Source organism: Anolis sagrei, chromosome 2, assembly GCF_037176765.1.
Source record: "Anolis sagrei isolate rAnoSag1 chromosome 2, rAnoSag1.mat, whole genome shotgun sequence".
NCBI lineage: Eukaryota > Metazoa > Chordata > Lepidosauria > Squamata > Dactyloidae > Anolis > Anolis sagrei.
The window spans coordinates 167741046-167757561 of record NC_090022.1 but is presented as its reverse complement, the minus strand read 5'-3'; the positions used below and the strand labels follow the sequence as shown (position 1 = coordinate 167757561).

At 41.0% G+C, this 16516-nt stretch overlaps 1 protein-coding gene across 3 annotated transcripts in view; it reads left to right on the top strand.

Annotated features, from left to right (window-relative positions):
* TRPC4 (transient receptor potential cation channel subfamily C member 4) overlaps positions 1-16516 on the top strand; it is a 182706-nt gene that overhangs the window by 144439 nt on the left and 21751 nt on the right. For all 3 annotated transcript variants that reach the window (XM_060763452.2, XM_060763453.2, XM_060763454.2), the window contains 2 exons: positions 7309-7504; positions 9150-9344. In XM_060763452.2, the coding sequence (XP_060619435.2) occupies positions 7309-7504; positions 9150-9344 (391 nt within the window). The remainder of the gene's footprint in view (positions 1-7308; positions 7505-9149; positions 9345-16516) is intronic.

The window sequence follows — 16516 nt, the reverse complement described above, 5'->3', positions numbered from 1 at the left end:
CAAGTGGGTTCCTTCTACCATATGTGGTGGACTTGTAAAGAAGCAGTAAAGTTTTGGAGGGTAATTCATGAAGAGACGCAAAAGATCTTAAAAAGAACTTTTACAAGAAAAGCAGAGTATTACTTGTTAGGCTTTACAGATTTGGATTTACAGTTGACGGAACAAAAGGACAAACTTTTTACATATACAACGACCGCCGCTAGAATTGTTTTTGCTAGAGAGTGGAAGCAAGACTCAGTATCACCCGTACAGGATTGGGTGGAAAAAATCAGAGAAATAAAGAACATGGACAAACTGACTTTTTTGTTGAAGTAAAATACAGGCATGATAACAAAAAGAACGAATTGGGACAATCTTCATGACTATCTGGACAATTTGCGAATATAAAAAACAAGAGAGACAATTTTATTATCTTTAATAAAAAAATTATGTTTTTGAATAATAAGAATATTTTATCCAAGAAGATGGAATGGAAGTCACGTTTTTTCTATTTTATTTTTTGTGTGAATGTGTGAATGTATTCTTGTAGGGGTTTTTTTAGGGTTTTATTTAGGATATCTTTTTTACTTCTTACTTTATTGGCCTTTCCCTCTCCCTTTTTTTCTTTATTTTTCTATACCTAATTGTTCTCACTCTTTTGTTGTATTCTATATAAAATTTAAATTTAAAAAAGGTTAGGAACAGGAAGAAGGAGAGAAAAAGGAGGAGAACGGTGGATGGGCTCCAAAGTCCCTCCCTTGCCGCCGCCATCAGCCAGCAGAATCATAGAATCATAGAATCAAAGAGTTGGAAGAGACCTCATGGGCCATCCAGTCCAACCCCCTGCCAAGAAGCAGGAATATTACATTCAAATCACCCCTGACAAATGGCCATCCAGCCTCTGCTTAAAAGCAGCCTTCTTCCTTTTGGCTGCCCCTTCCCCAGCTTTCCTCGCCTCCTCCTCCTCCACTTCCTCCAAGTTGCCCTGGAGGAAGCAGCAGCCAAGAGGGAGGGAGGATAGGTGAAAGACTGCTCCCTTCTTCGCCAATTCTTTCTTGCCTCCCTTCCTTCACTGCAGGAAGGAAGAAAAGAAAGAGGCAGAAACAAGTTTTATTTTTGAAGTCTCCCATTCCTCAGCATCCTGCTCCCTTCTTCCTCCAACTCCTTCTTTGTTTCCTCCCTCTTCTCCCTCATTTCTGTAGATCCTTCCTTTCTTTCAGTCTGCTTGCCCTGCTTGGCTGCCCCCAGCAACACCACGCTCACACTTACACACACACACACACACTCCTATTAACATCAAGACCGGGAGGCAGCTGCCTCTGTCACACTCCACGCAAGAGGATGGTGCTTCTGAGTGTAGGACCTTGCTTTCCTCCTTCCTTTCCTTCTTTCCCTCCTTCCTTCCCTCCATCCCTCCCTTCTCTTCATTCCTTTCTTCCTTCCTCCCTTTCCTTCCTTCCTCTCTTTCCTTCCCTTCCCTTCCCTCCCTCCATCACTCCCTACCATCCTTCTTTCTCTCCTTCCTTCTCCTTTCTTTCCTTCTTTCCCTCCTTCCCTCCCTCCCTTCCCTCCATCCCTTTTTCTTTCTTTCCTGTCCCTCCCTCCATTCCTTTCCTTTCCTTTTTCCTCCCTCCCTCCTTCACTCCCTATGCTCCTTCTTTCTCTCCTTCCTTCTCCTTCCTTTCCTTCTTTCCCTTCTTCCCTCCCTCTCTTTCCTTCCTTCCTTCCTTCCTTCCTTCCTTCCTTCCTTCCTTCCTTCCTTCCTTCCTTTTTCTTTCTTTTCTGTCCCTCCCTCCTTCCTTCCTTTTCCTCCTTCCCTCCCTTTCCTTTCCTTCTTCCTCCCTTTATTTCCTTCCCTTTTTTCCATCCCTTCCTTCCCCTTCATTTCTCTCCCTTCCTTTCTTCTTCATGGCTTCTCTCTTTTTTCTGTGGCTCCTTCTTCTTCAACTCCTCCCTTCTTTCCTTCTTTCCTCCCTTCACAGCTTCTCACTTTTTCCATGGTTCCTTCTCCCTTCTTATTCAGCTCCTTCCTTTCTTCACTTTCTCCTCCCTCTGCTTTTCTCCCATTATTATCATTACATATTGTTTTTATGATTAATCACTATATTTTAATTAAGTTCAATGTGTAACTATGAAAATACATCCTGCATATCAGATGTTTACATTACGATTCATAACAGTAGCAAAATTACAGCTATGAAGTAGCAATGAAAATAATGTTATAGTTGAGGGTCACATGAGGAGCTGTAATACCAGTAGTTGCTGCATTTCCCATCCTCAGCTTATACTCAAAATATTAATTCTCTCCCCCCCCCCCCATTAGTGTTTCTTTGTATTGACTCTTGTTTTCTAAAGTTTTAATTTGTATTTATTTTACTCTTGGTAACTGAGGATGATATATACATCTTAGGACCTAAGCACCCTAAAAGTACCTACTCCCATCTGATTTTGGAAACTAAGCAGAGTCAGCCATAGTTTGTACTTGGATAACAGAAAATCTCCAGCAAGAAAAAGCCATCAGGAGCATTTCATCGTAAAAGGAAGTTGCAGCATTGCAAAGAAGATGAGAATCAAGCTAAAGCATTGCAAAAGTTTCACCATCATGTGCTACAAAAACATAGAGACAGCTAAATTGACTGAATCAGATCATGACAATGATAAGATACCAATATCTGAGCTTTTATTTGCATTCTTAAAAAAGTTAATTTGTGTTAATTCTATGTAATATGAACATAATATTGTAAGTAAACTTCTGGTTTGTAAGGTAACTCTTTTATTCACCTCTACCTTCTACCTTTTATTTTTCAGTGATTGGTTTGGGGGGGGGGGGGGCACCAAAATACTGTTTGTGTCATGAATGACTTTTCAATGACTTTGAAGCATAGGTTCTTTTTATTGCAATTTCCAGTGTGAGACGGTATGTGATGATTACAGAAAACATTTAGAGAAAGAATGACATTGGACATACAGACATATAGATTCTGTGCAATTACATTGGATCTACAATTACATTGGTTAACAAACAAAGGGGAAATACATTTTTGACATTCACACACATGTACACGCATTCATCCACATGCATCCAAAATATTACCATATCCTTTTCTCCCTCCTTGGAGAAGCACCTGTTAGGCCAGACCCTGCTTTCCTGCAACCTGCCAACATATAGTTCCATAACTCCATGACTTCAAATACTGAAATGCCAAAACTTCTTTCCCTAAGAACAATGCCAAGGACCAGATCTCTGTTTTCCATACAGCAGAACCTGACTCCCTGCACAAAATCTAATACTCCAAAAGCACACTTCTTCCTCTTCCCTTGAGAAAGAAGCCCCAAAGTGCCCAGAATCGTGCTTTCCCATAGCATATCTGTCACTCTCCTTAGGTACACTATCTCTCTCCTTTCCATGGAGCAGAGCATAGCAGGTGGAACAGACACCTTGAGCATTATTAGACTGAGTCTTTTATAGTACTATTCTGTTGATGTAGTCCCAAAGTTGTAAATTGATGACTTCCATCCTGGCTCCATCTCGGTTTCCTGGCCAGATGTTGATCTTCTTGATTGATGTTGATCTTATGCTGACTTCCTTCTTAACATAAGGAATGTTGCAAACATTGCCTTAACTTGAAAGAACCATTGTCACAGTTCTTATCCATTCTCATTAGGAGGTTTTGATCACAATTCCAGCAAGCAGGTAGTTAGTCATTGCAGGCCTTAATATTATACTGGTGTTTCAAAAATTATTAACTCCAACCACACATCCTTCCATTCTTCCATTCATTCCCACACATCATATTAAAATCGTATTTGTCAAATCTGCACATTGAATTTCTTGTGACATTTGCTTACACTTGAAACTTACCTAGGGCCAGCCCTGCTTTCACAAGCAAACAGTGCAGAATTGGCAGTTTTGCTGCCGGATAAGAAGGAGACAACAGAGGCAAAGAGAAATGAGGAGCAGCAGAGACAAGAACTGAGGCCCTTCTTCTTTATTGCCTCCTTCTCCCTCTAAAACACCCAATCTAATGTTAAATTTTGACATAACTTGGAGCCCAAGATCCAAATCTTTCTAAATAAAGATCCAATTCCCCTTAAAATTTCATCCCCGCTTCCAAACACTCCAGCCTGCGTCAACAACCTCCCCAGGCTGAACTTGGGTGAATGCTGCCTCAATTTGGCCTTGCCTCAGGTTCAGCTGACAAAGGTTTCATGCTTTCCCCTGAGTTAGAGGGAAGACAGCTAGGTTAGTCATGAAGCAGAGCTAGCAGCAACAATTTTAACTGCTATCCTGCTTTCCACAGGCTCATTCGGCCTGAGGAAGTGGGACAAAATCCCCTGTAGCCTCCTCCCCCTGTGTCATGGCAATCCCCCTCTGCGATACTCCGCCTTTCTTCTCTTAAGAGCTTGTACTTGTTGTTTGTATGGTATTTTTTATTTCTGATACTTAAATTATGAAGTGTTAAATTATTGTATAAACCTCCTGGTGCAGAAGGTAGAATTGTTTTAAATAGATGAAGCCTCCCTGTCCTCCAGAAGCTCTTTCTATTCCAATGGAAATGGGACCTTCCTATAATTCATGCTGGCATCCTAATGATTAAAGAGTGAGCATCCCTTTTCCAGCATTCAAAAAGACAAAATGCTCCAAAATCCAAATTTGTCCTTTGCTTTTTCTTTCTGATGTTTCAATGCACCCAAACTTTGTTTCATAGACAAAAACATTTAAAATACGTATAAAATTGCCTTCTGCCTATATGTATAAGGTGTATCTATATATATAAATCCGTTAGGTTGGTTCAACGGGACAGCAAAACTTCACAACCCCCCAACGAAACTTAACCAAAATTCCCATGCCCATAACACAACCCACAAGGTACAAACATATCTACTCAAAATGAAAAACAACACAACAACACACTCACAAAACGGCAAAACAACAAAACTCAAAAAACCCCAACGAAACTTAACCAAAATTCCCATGCCCATAACACAACCCACAAGGTACAAACATATCTACTCACAATGAAAAACAACACAACAACACACTCACAAAACGGCAAAACAACAAAACTCAAAAACCCCCAACGAAACTTAACCAAAATTCCCATGCCCATAACACAACCCACAAGGTACAAACATATCTACTCAAAATGAAAAACAACACAACAACGCACTCACAAAACAGCAAAACAACAAAACTAAAAAAAACCCAACGAAACTTAACTAAAATTCCCATGCCCATAACACAACCAACAAGGTACAAACATATATACTCAAAATGAAAAACAACACAACAACACACTCACAATACGGCAAAACAACTGAGCATGCGCATTGGCGCCCAGCCGCAAGTTCCCTGGGTGCGCACACAGCCTTCCGGCCAACATTCCCTCTGTGGAAGCCATGCCCACTCCAAGCCCCGCTGCGCTGCTTCCGCACACACACACACCCTGCCGCACGCACACACACAACCCCACCATCACTCCCCCGCCGCCGCACACACACACGCAACCCCACGCTCCATAACTCCCCCACCGCCGCACACACACACGCAACCCCACGCTCCATCACTCCCCCACCGCACACACACACACACGCAACCCCACGCTCCATCACTCCCCCGCCGCCGCACACACACACACAACCCCACGCTCCATAACTCCCCCGCCGCCGCACACACACACGCAACCCCACGCTCCATCACTCCCCCGGCCACCGCACACACACATGCAACCCCACGCTCCATCACTCCCCCCGCTGCCGCACACACACACGCAACCCCACACTCCATCACTCCCCCCGCCACCGCACAAACACACACAACCCCACGCTCCATCACTCCCCCCGCCGCTGCACACACACACACAACCCCACGCTCCATCACTCCCCTGCCCAATCTTACCTCCTTTTACTTCATGCCACCTCCAAACCCCACCCCGCCCCTTCCCGCCCTGTCAAAATCCAGGAAAGACAGGAAGGAAGGAAAGAAGGAAGGAAGAGAAAGGGAGGTAAAGAAAAAGGGGGAAGGAAGGAAAGTTAGAGAAAGAAGGAGGAAGAAAAGGAAAGAAAAGGAAAGATGGAAGGAAAGAAAAGAGAGACAGCAGAAGAGAAAGAAAAAGGGGGAATGAAGGAAAGAGGTAGAGAAGGAAGAAATGAGAGACAGGGAGGGAAAGAAAAAGGGGGAAGGAAGGAAGGAGAGAAGGAAAGAAAAAAGGGAATGAAGGAAGGAAAGAGGGAGTGAAGGAAGGGCGAAGATGTAGAGAAAGAGGGAGGGAAGGAAAGAAGGAAAGAGAGAAGGAAGAAAAGAGACCAGGAGAGAAAGAGAAAGGGGGAAGGAAGGAAGGAGAGAAGGAAAGAAAAAAGGGAATGAAGGAAGGAAAGAGGGAGTGAAGGAAGGGGGAAGATGTAGAGAAAGAGGGAGGGAAGGAAAGAAGGAAAGAGAGAAGGAAGAAAAGAGACCAGGAGAGAAAGAGAAAGGGGGAAGTAAGGAAAGAGATAGAGAAGGAAGAGGAGAAGGAAAGATGGGAGGGAAGGAAGGAAGGAGGGAAAGAAGGAGAGAAAGAGGGAAGGTTGTCCACAGCAACACGTGGTGGGTAAAGGTTGTTATTTCTATTATTATTATGCTATTATTCCTATTAGACTCTGGGGGAATGGGAGAGGTGTCAGGTCCCAGAGGCAATGCATTGCATTATTGTTATTGTTATGATGGTGGTGAAATAAAAGGAAATAAAAAGAGAAAGAAGGAAGCAAACAGGGAGGGAAGAAAGGCAAAGGAAGAAACGGGGAGGGAATGAAGGAAAGAGAGAAGGATGAAACCAAGTAGTGAAAGAAGGAAAGAAAGAAAGAGGTAGAGAAGGAAGAAAGGAGAGAAAGGGGGAGGAAAAGGGGGAAGGAATAGGTAGGTACCTCTCTTTCATAATAGTCCAGATATCTACCTCAACTTTAATAAGTTTAACTATAGGCCACAGCAACGCGTGGCAGGGCACAGCTAGTAAAACATAATTGTGTGTCTAGTCTTGGGTCCTATCTCAAAGATATCTCATTATGTATTTCTACGCAATTACAGGCATTCCAAAGTACATCTGGTTCCAATTATTTCAGATAAAAGCTACTCAATTTATAAATTCTGGAACTGGAAATTTAATTTCATGGGTTTTTTTTCATTTGATACTTTAAGCTAAAAGTTTTAAATCTTATTGTACAGATGTGATATTTAAAGCAGTTCTCTTTTTAAAAAATACTTCTCTTTTTTTAAAAAAATATTCCCCTTGCATATGCTTGGAAAATATAAATGTAACTTACTAGCAATTATTCCTTTCTCTTCTTTTTCAGTTTATTTGAAACTCTCCAGTCACTCTTTTGGTCTGTCTTTGGACTCATCAACCTCTATGTCACCAATGTTAAAGCACGTCATGAATTCACCGAATTTGTTGGGGCCACTATGTTTGGTACTTACAATGTCATCTCTCTGGTCGTCCTGCTCAACATGTTGATAGCCATGATGAACAATTCCTACCAACTCATCGCTGTCAGTTCCTATTTTTTTTGCCTTGCTTTCATGATTGTGCACCATTGAAAAAGAAGCAGAAATCAGTTAGAGGCCAGAATTTTTTTCTTTTGAGGATAAAAACTGCTAGAATTCCCCAGCCAATATGGCCAGTAATTATACAAACTGGGAAATTCTGGCTGCCATTGTGTATGAAAGTAAGATTTATAAGCTCTGCCCTGAACATCCCAGTCACTGTTAAATTTCAGCTAAATTTTAAGCAGATATGGAACAGTAGAATTAATGTAGTCTGACATTATTGTTATTATTATTATTATTATTATTATTATTATTATTTCTTACCTTATATTTTTATGGTTTGAGGAGGGTTACAACATTGCTAAAACACATAATCATCATAAACATTATATGAAATACATATATTAAAACTTATTTCTAGAAATACATATTAAAATACACAGAACAAAGATTAAAATACAGTGAATACAATATGCACTGTAACTGCAAATTATAGTTTGGTGATGCACCAACACTCTTGATAAGAGAGGAATAAGGACCTTGTAAAGTTACAACTCCCAAGATTCTGCAACATTGAATCATGGCAGTTAAAGTGGTGTTAAACTGCATTAATTCTACATGCAGTATAGATCCACCCAAGGTCTGGCTTTATTACCTGACACAAGTTGGAGATCAGCCTCCACTTTCACAAGAAGTCATCTTATTATGTTGCATTTTATTTGTCTCCTTAATTACCTTATCCCAAAATGCCTTGGTGATCTCACATGTCCATCACATATGAAAGAATGACCCTTTCTGTTTCTTACACCTTCAGCAAATTCCTTGTTGTGATTTATCTATTTTTGCCAATGTTGCTGAGATGATATAGCATGTATGAAACATTTTATATAGATTCTCCCTAATTGATCCAGATAGTGTAAATTTGAATTCTTTGTTCCATAGGTATTCCCAGTTGTCTAATTCTATTAGTCTTCCTACGTTCTTGGCCCAGGATATAATTCCTATCTTGACTCTGTTGTCTTCCATGTTATAGCTTAATATGTATTTATGTAATCTGGAAATTAACCCTGTGTTTTTCTTTTTCCCATATTCTTTCCAATTTTGATATTTTAGTTGCAAATCCCACTCTCGTGTCTTTTAAAAATCTTTCATACAGTTGATGATAGCAAAAACTTATCCTTTTCTTACTCTTTATTTATTTCTGTGTTTTTCCTTCCCAAGTGGGTCTTGTGGATCGGTAGGCTTTTCCATGCATTTTTCTTAAAACAGCCACAAGAGAGCCAACTGTAGACTGGTGCCACCATTCAGTGTTAGGGTACATCTACACTGTAGAATTAATGTTGTTTGATTCCACTGTGATTTAAGTTTTAACTGAGACGAGAGCTTGCATCCCTCCTTGGCCATGGACACTGGATGACCTTGGGCAAATCGCAATCTTTCAGCCTCAAAGGAAAGTAAGATCAAATCCCTTTTGAACAAATTCTGTCAATAAAATCTTGCAATAGGGTCACCTTAGGATTGCCATATCTAAAAAATATTTTCCAGTACACATTCAAAACCAGAAAGAATATGAAATCAAGAATGAAATCTAATATGAAATCAGTATCCATTTTAATATTTATTTGAGTCCTCTGTTTCCTTTATTTAGGATCATGCAGACATTGAATGGAAATTTGCACGAACAAAACTCTGGATGAGTTACTTTGAAGAAGGGGGAACTTTGCCCACTCCCTTCAACGTCATACCAAGTCCCAAGTCTCTCTGGTACCTCGTCAGATGGCTATGGAAGCAATTGTGCAGGAAAAAGATTAGAAGGAAACCTGAAAGTTTTGGAACTATCGGGGTAAGAAAGCATATTCCTTTCTCCATGCCCTTCAGTCTTTATGTACATCTGTTAGTCATGTATACCAGGAGCTAGCAAATTAAGCAGATGCCAAGGCTAGGATGCCCACAAAGTATCTGGCTTTAATCTCTCGGTTGTCACTCCTATGTCCTTGGGAAACCAACACAAAGTGAAAATGCATTTCCAATTAATGGCAAAAGGAGGTAATTATTCTTGCTATATTCCAATCAAGTAAAAATTATAGATATTTTTAGAATTTTAACCCAGTAGCACCTACCAACTATACAACATTAACCTTCAGCTAAATAATCCTCCAAGCCATATGTATAATAATATAAAAACATCACTTTATGAAAGCAATTTTACTCCGATACCTCCTTAACTGGTGTACATGTTTACAATGCACAGATGAAGTATGTATTCAATGAAGTATCTCTGAATGGTGGTTTATTGGAGAAATAATATCATAGAATCATAGAGTTGGTAAAGACTTCATGGACCGTCCAGTCCAACCTCCTGCCAAGAAGCAGGAAACTTGCGTTCAAAGCACCCCCAACATAGAATCATAGAACATTGAGTTGGAAGAGACCTCGTGGGGCACCCAGGGAGCCAAGAAGCAGGAAGCTAAGAGGCAGGAAAATGACATTCAAAGCACCCTCGGCAGATGGCCATCTAGCCTCTGTTTAAAAGCTTCCAAAGAAGGAGCCTCCATTGCTGAACAGCTCTTACAGTCAGGAATTTCTTCCTCATGTTCAGGTGGAATCTCTATTCCTGTAGTTTGAAGCCATTGTTACACATCCTAGTCTCCAGGGCAACAGAAAACAAGCTTGCTCCCTCCTCCCTATGACTTCCCCTCACATATTTATACATGGCGAACATGTCTACTCTCAGCCTTCTCTTCTGCAGGCTAAACATGCCCAGCTCTTTAAGCTGCTCCTTATAGGGCTTGTTCTCCAGAACCTTGATCCTTTTAGCCACTCTTCTCTGGACACATTCCATCTTAGAGTCACATCTCCCATCAATTGTGGTGTCCAGAATTGGACAAAGCACTCCAGATGTGGTCTGGACCAAGGCAGAAACGAGCCAGGAGTCCCCCATTCTGTATCTTTGCATTTCATTTTTTCTACCTAAGTGGAGTATCTTGCATTTAGAATCATAGAATCATAGAGTTGGAAGAGACCTCGTGGGCCATCCAGTCCAACCTGTAATAAGAAATTCAATGTGCAAATTTGATAAATGTGAATTTAATATGATGTGTGGGAATGAATGGAAGGATCGAAGGATATGTGGTTGAAGTTAATAATTTTGGAAACACCAGTATATTAAGGCCTGCAATGACTAACTACCTGCTTGCTGGAACTGTGATTAAAACCTGTTATTGAGATCTGAATGAGAAACCCTGATAAGAACTGGGACAGTGATAAAGGAAATGTTTGCAACCTTCCTTATGTTAAGAAGGAAGTCAACACAAGCCTTGTGTTTGTTAACACCAATCAAGAAGATCAACACTGAGATGGATCCAGGATGGAAGACGTCGATCATTAATTTACAACTGTGGGACTACATCAACAGAATCTTTCTATAAAAGCCTTTTTTCAGGGGGGGGGGTTTCGGGGGGGGGGGGCTGAGTTTCAGGGGGGGGCTGAGTCTGAGTGAAAGAGGGTCTAGCCTAGCAAACCTTTTATATCATTACCCCGATACCCCCATGCATATGGGATATATTGAGTATGGTGATCAGATCATGATATGAATAAACATAACAGTTTAATGCACCAGTAAGGCCTTTTCACGAACCACCATGAGAATTTGGGGGGGGGGGGGCTGAAGCCCCTCAAGCCCCCCCCCCCCCCCCTCGCTACATGCCTGGACAGAGGTGGTGTATTCAGAGAGTGTCAGATATGCTATGGGAAAGCATGATTCTGGACATTTTGGGGCTTCTTTCTCAAGGGAAGAGGAAGAAGTGCGCTTTTGGAGTCTTAGATTTTGTGCAGGGAGGCAGGTTCTGCTGTAGGGAAAACAGAGGTCTGGTCCTTGGCATTGTTCTTAGGGAAAGAAGTTTTGGAATTTCAGCGTTTTGAAGTTATGGCGTTATGGAAGTTTTGGAACTATGCATTGGCTTGCAGGAAGGCAGGGTCTGGCCTTACAGGTGCTTCCCCAAGGAGGGAGAAAAGGATATGGTAATATTTGGATGCATGTGGATGAATGTGTGTATATGTGTGTGAATGCTGAATGAAAATGCAAACCCCCTTTGTTTGTTTGTTAGCCAATGTAATTGTAAATCCAATGTAGTTGCATAGAATCTGTATGTCTGTATGTCCAATGTCAATTCTTTTACTAAATGTTTTCTGTAATCTAATATACCTTCTCACACTGGAAATTGCAATAAAAAGAACCTATGCTTCAAAGTTATTGAAAAGTCATTCATGACAAACCCCCCTGCCAAGATGCAGGAAAATCGCATTCAAAGCACACCTGACAGATGGCCATCCAGCCTCTGTTTAAAAGCTTCCAAAGAAGGAGCCTCTACCACACTCCGAGGCAGAGAGTTCCACTGCCGAACAGCTTTCACAGTCAGGAAGTTTTCCCTAATGTTCAGATGGAATCTTCTTTCTTATAGTTTGAAGCCATTGTTCTTTCTCGTAGACTCTGTGGAATGCACACATTTGGTACTCTGATGCCCGTGTGCAGCAGTTCCAGAAGTTTGTAGTTAATGAGGCTTGGCAGTAGCCCCACCCACCTTACCCTGAGGGCATAAAGGTCCCACGTGGTGTTACAGAGGTAGTTCCCTTTTTCCGCCTTATGAAGCAGCAGCTTCAGAACATTTCTCTCTCCTTTCCCTTCTGCCATTCAGGTTTGACTATTTTTCCCTTTTGGCATGGACTCCACCTTTAAGAGGTGTTCTGTCTGTGGAAGTAACTTCCCAGGCTCCAATGCGCACCACCGCTGCCTCCTCTGTTTGGGGGAATCCCATGTCGTTGCCTCCTGCCTGGCCTGCAAAGCCTTTACACCCCAGGCACGGAAGAGAAGGGAGATGCACCTCAAAGCACTCCTTTATGAGTGTGCGCTCTTCCCCTCTCCCACCATGCCGGCAGCCCTTCCAACTCCAAGGGACACACTAGCTCCCACCCTCTCTTCCTCCTCCTCGAAGCGACCGCAACCATTGTCGCCCTCTCCCTGCAGCTCCTCCTCTTGTCGGGACAAACCTAAAAAGAAGGAGGCAGAGTTGGTGACGCAGACCACTTCCCATCCGGGCCCACCGGCCCAGCCGTCCCTGGACCCACCCACACCAGCTCAGAGGCCGCGCTTTGTGCCGAGCCGACTCCCATGGACTCCGGGCAGAGAAGTGGCGGTGGCCCACCCCCTGATGAGAGGACAGCACCCCGCCACCACCTGCCTTGGTGCCACTGACGGCCTTGGCTGACTTGGAGGTGGATTATCGCCACCACCATGCTTTGGGCCCAAGTCCCTTTGTATCGTCCATGTGTGTTTATGTCTGTACTTGAATTAAGCGGCCTACGAAAAGGAAGCCTGAATGTACTGCTATTGATTCACTGACTTGGATTGATCACAGCATTTGATCTTTGCCTTCAGCATTAACTGCAACTAGCTCCTGTAATCTGCCATTTACAAAAGTACCATAGCTTCTTTTTTTCTTTTTCTTTTTCTGATACATCCCAAAAATCAACTTTTTGGGACTTATTTCAATAAACATTATTCCAAAAGTAAATTTTCCTTAAATGAAATTCTATACATTCCTTAATTATATATCACCCAACAAACCCCCCTCCCCCCCATCCCCCCCCCCCCCCCCACCTCCCTGGAACAGCAATTCTAAATCATGTCATTGCATCAATTTAACCGTGAGGAAAGCCTGGTTCAAAATACTGTATTTGTCATCTATGTCTATTTTGTCAATTAACACAGACCATTTCCTAAACCAGTCTTGTTCTCTTTGACTATTTATATACTTGTTTTTTCTTTGATTGATAAAATCATTAATTATATATTCTGATACATAAGCCCACCAGGTTTCCAAATCCCATTTTGTATCGTCTCTCCATCCCCGGGCTATTGTGGCCTGTATTGCGGCTGTCATATATTTTAGGATTTCTGTCCAATTATTGTTATCTTCCTTTGCCTTTATGGTGAGGGACATGAACTTGGCTTTATTCCACATTAATTCTTTCCCTATTTTGTATTCCATCACAATCCTTATTTTACCATAATAGTTCTGGATTTTTCTACAATCCCGCCACATGTGGGAGAATGAACCCTATCCCCCCACACTTGTGCCAGCATTTGTTTGAGATATTTCCCATTATGTGTGCTAATTGGGTGGGGATCCTATACCATTTGGAGATTATTTTCCTTTGGGTTTCTTTGATCCTCATATGTTTAATTTTATGAATATTGTCAATCCAAGACCCAATTAATTTCTCACTGAAGCTTTCCTCTTGTTTCCAATTTTCTATAAGGGTTGTTTTTGTGTTGTAAGTTAAGGAGATTAAATCCTCATACAGTAGCCCAATAATCCCTTTGTCTGTTTCTACTTTCCTTTTAATTATTCTGTCAAGTGGGGTTTCTGCTACTTCTCTTCTTTTCATGGCCTGAGCTTTACTGGACAGGCCTAACCATGCTATCCAGTTTCCTTGACCACATTTATCTTTTATCTTATCCCACTTTATTATTTCTCCATTGGGTTCCATGAGGTCCCCTATCCTTTTGATTCCATTTTCCTTAAGTGCCCTAATTAGATTCCTGAATGTTTTGTCCTTATTTTCCAAGGTTTCTAATGGGAAAGGGTCAATTTTGTTTATTTTTAGTTTATTTTGCCATTTTTTCCAAATTAACAACATTGTTAAGCAGGGACCGACTTTTAAGTTCTTTAAGTCTTTTCTGTCTATTCTTTCTCCCATATACCATATTTCTTCCTTTATATATCCCATATTTCTCCCTTTCTCCTTTGCCAACTGTTTGCTACCTTTTCTATTAGCATCCATCTTTTTGTCCCTTCCAATTTAAATTCTAATAATCCTGCTAACTGAGTTGCCTCATAATATATTCCCAAAGAGGGAGCCCTCCATCCCCCCATTTCTTGTTTACTATAATATAGAAAGTTGGCAATTCTCTTTTTGTTTCCTCCCACTACCCATTTTTAATAGAGTTGTCCCATTTATTCAGCAAATTATTAGGGCTATTCACTGGGAGAGTTTGGAATAAAAATAGGAATTTGGGCAAAATCTTCATCTTACAAATTTTTATCCTTGTGGATATATCTCGGAATTTCTTTCCCTGTGTGTTAATTTGTTTGCTTATATTTTCCATAGACAATTAAAATTCATTGGTATGATATTATTGAGATTTTTCGGTATATCTACCCCCAGGTATTTAATCTTTTCCCCCCAATTTAACTCCCATAATATTTTGAATTTTTTTGAGTTCTTCCCATGATAATTTTTGATGTAGTATCTCTGATTTTTCAAAATTAATTGTAAGGCCCGAAGTTTTTCCAAAATCCTTAACTGTTTCAACTATTGATTGTAACAACTCCTCCACCTCCCCTAAAATTATCAGCATACAGATTAATCTTGATGTCTTCCTTGCCCACCTTATATCCTTTAATAACCGAATTGTTCCTAACTGAATTTGCTAGTGGCTCAACGGCCAATGAAAATAGGACTGGAGAAAATGGGCATCCCTGTTTGGCTCCCCTCTATTTGTCTATTTGTCTAGTGTGTGCTCCGTTTACTGAGATAGTTGATTTATTTCCCCTATATAATTCTTTTACTACCTTACACACTTTCACCCCCATATTACTTTCCTCACATAGTCCGTTCAAATATTTGTGATTTAATGAGTCAAATGCTTTGCAAAAGTCTAATTTTAATATAAGGGGGAGGAGCATGCTCTTTTGCTGAACGGACCTGCTGCAGAGCCTCTCCATGAAAAAAGTGAGTTAAATATAATATGATGGCACACTGGGAAGATGAAGAGAAAACTATATGTGTCCGGCTATTTTCCCAGTGACCATCGGTATGCCCTAAATATACTTTAATTCCCCCAAAATAAAACTCTAGAGACAAGACTAAATTTAACCAATTAGGTTTACTGAACAATCAAGGTGAATCAAAACAAGGTATAAAGGTGCAGTTTGATTCTTGATGGTATAGAATTAGAATAATAAGGAACAGGTACAAGGTATAACTGAGGTAAATATAAATAACAGGAGGCTATGAGATATAATGGTGGTATGTGCTCTATATTTTCTATAAGGTAAGCACTCTCTATAAACTCTGGGGCATGTACTATTTAATCTATGTGGCAAATACAGATGAATTCTTTATAAAATATACTATAATCTATACACTCTAAGGCAAATACATTCTAATCTATGAGGCAAATATACATCTATATTCTTTGGGCAAATACAACTATTCTCTATGTTCCCTGAGGCATGTATGTACTAAGGATTGCCTGTTCAGACTGCTAGGCCAGACCAGACACTTTCTGGCTAACTACTACAAGCTATGTCCAAACAGAATGAAAACAAAAAGTCTTTCCCCCAAGCTCTGAGTCAGAATGGGCTGAATCAACAGAGCTCGGCCTCTAGGGGTATCCTAAGCTCCTACTCTAAAACTTAGCAGAATGGAACAGTCCACCTCCAGGGAGCAAACAGAGGGGTAAGAAAGGAGCATTTCGGAATGGCTTCAGAGACCCTGAATTCCACTGATTCCGAACTGGATAAATTGATGGAAATGGTCCGAGGGCTACAAAACTCAATGGGACATCTTGCCCTTGAGGTCAGAGACACTAAAGAGCAGGTACAGCTCTTACTTCAGAAGCAGATAGGGTCTGAAGCTAAGATAAAAGCCCTAGAACAAAATTTACAGTTTCTCAATCAGAAAGTAACAGATTTGGAGAATCACCAGAGACGCAGAAACATTATCCTATCAAACATACCAGAGAACGTAAGCGATAAAGATTTGATCAAATCCTTGACTCAATGGTGGGGAGAATTTGGAATGCCAGCTTCACCCGAGGACATTGAACATGCACACAGAATACCGTCATATGTAAAGAAAGATAAAAACCAGCAAAAACAAAAACAAAGACCAAGGTCAGTGATAATTGCCTTCGCCAGAGAACCTACTTGTTTAAAAGTTTACAAATCC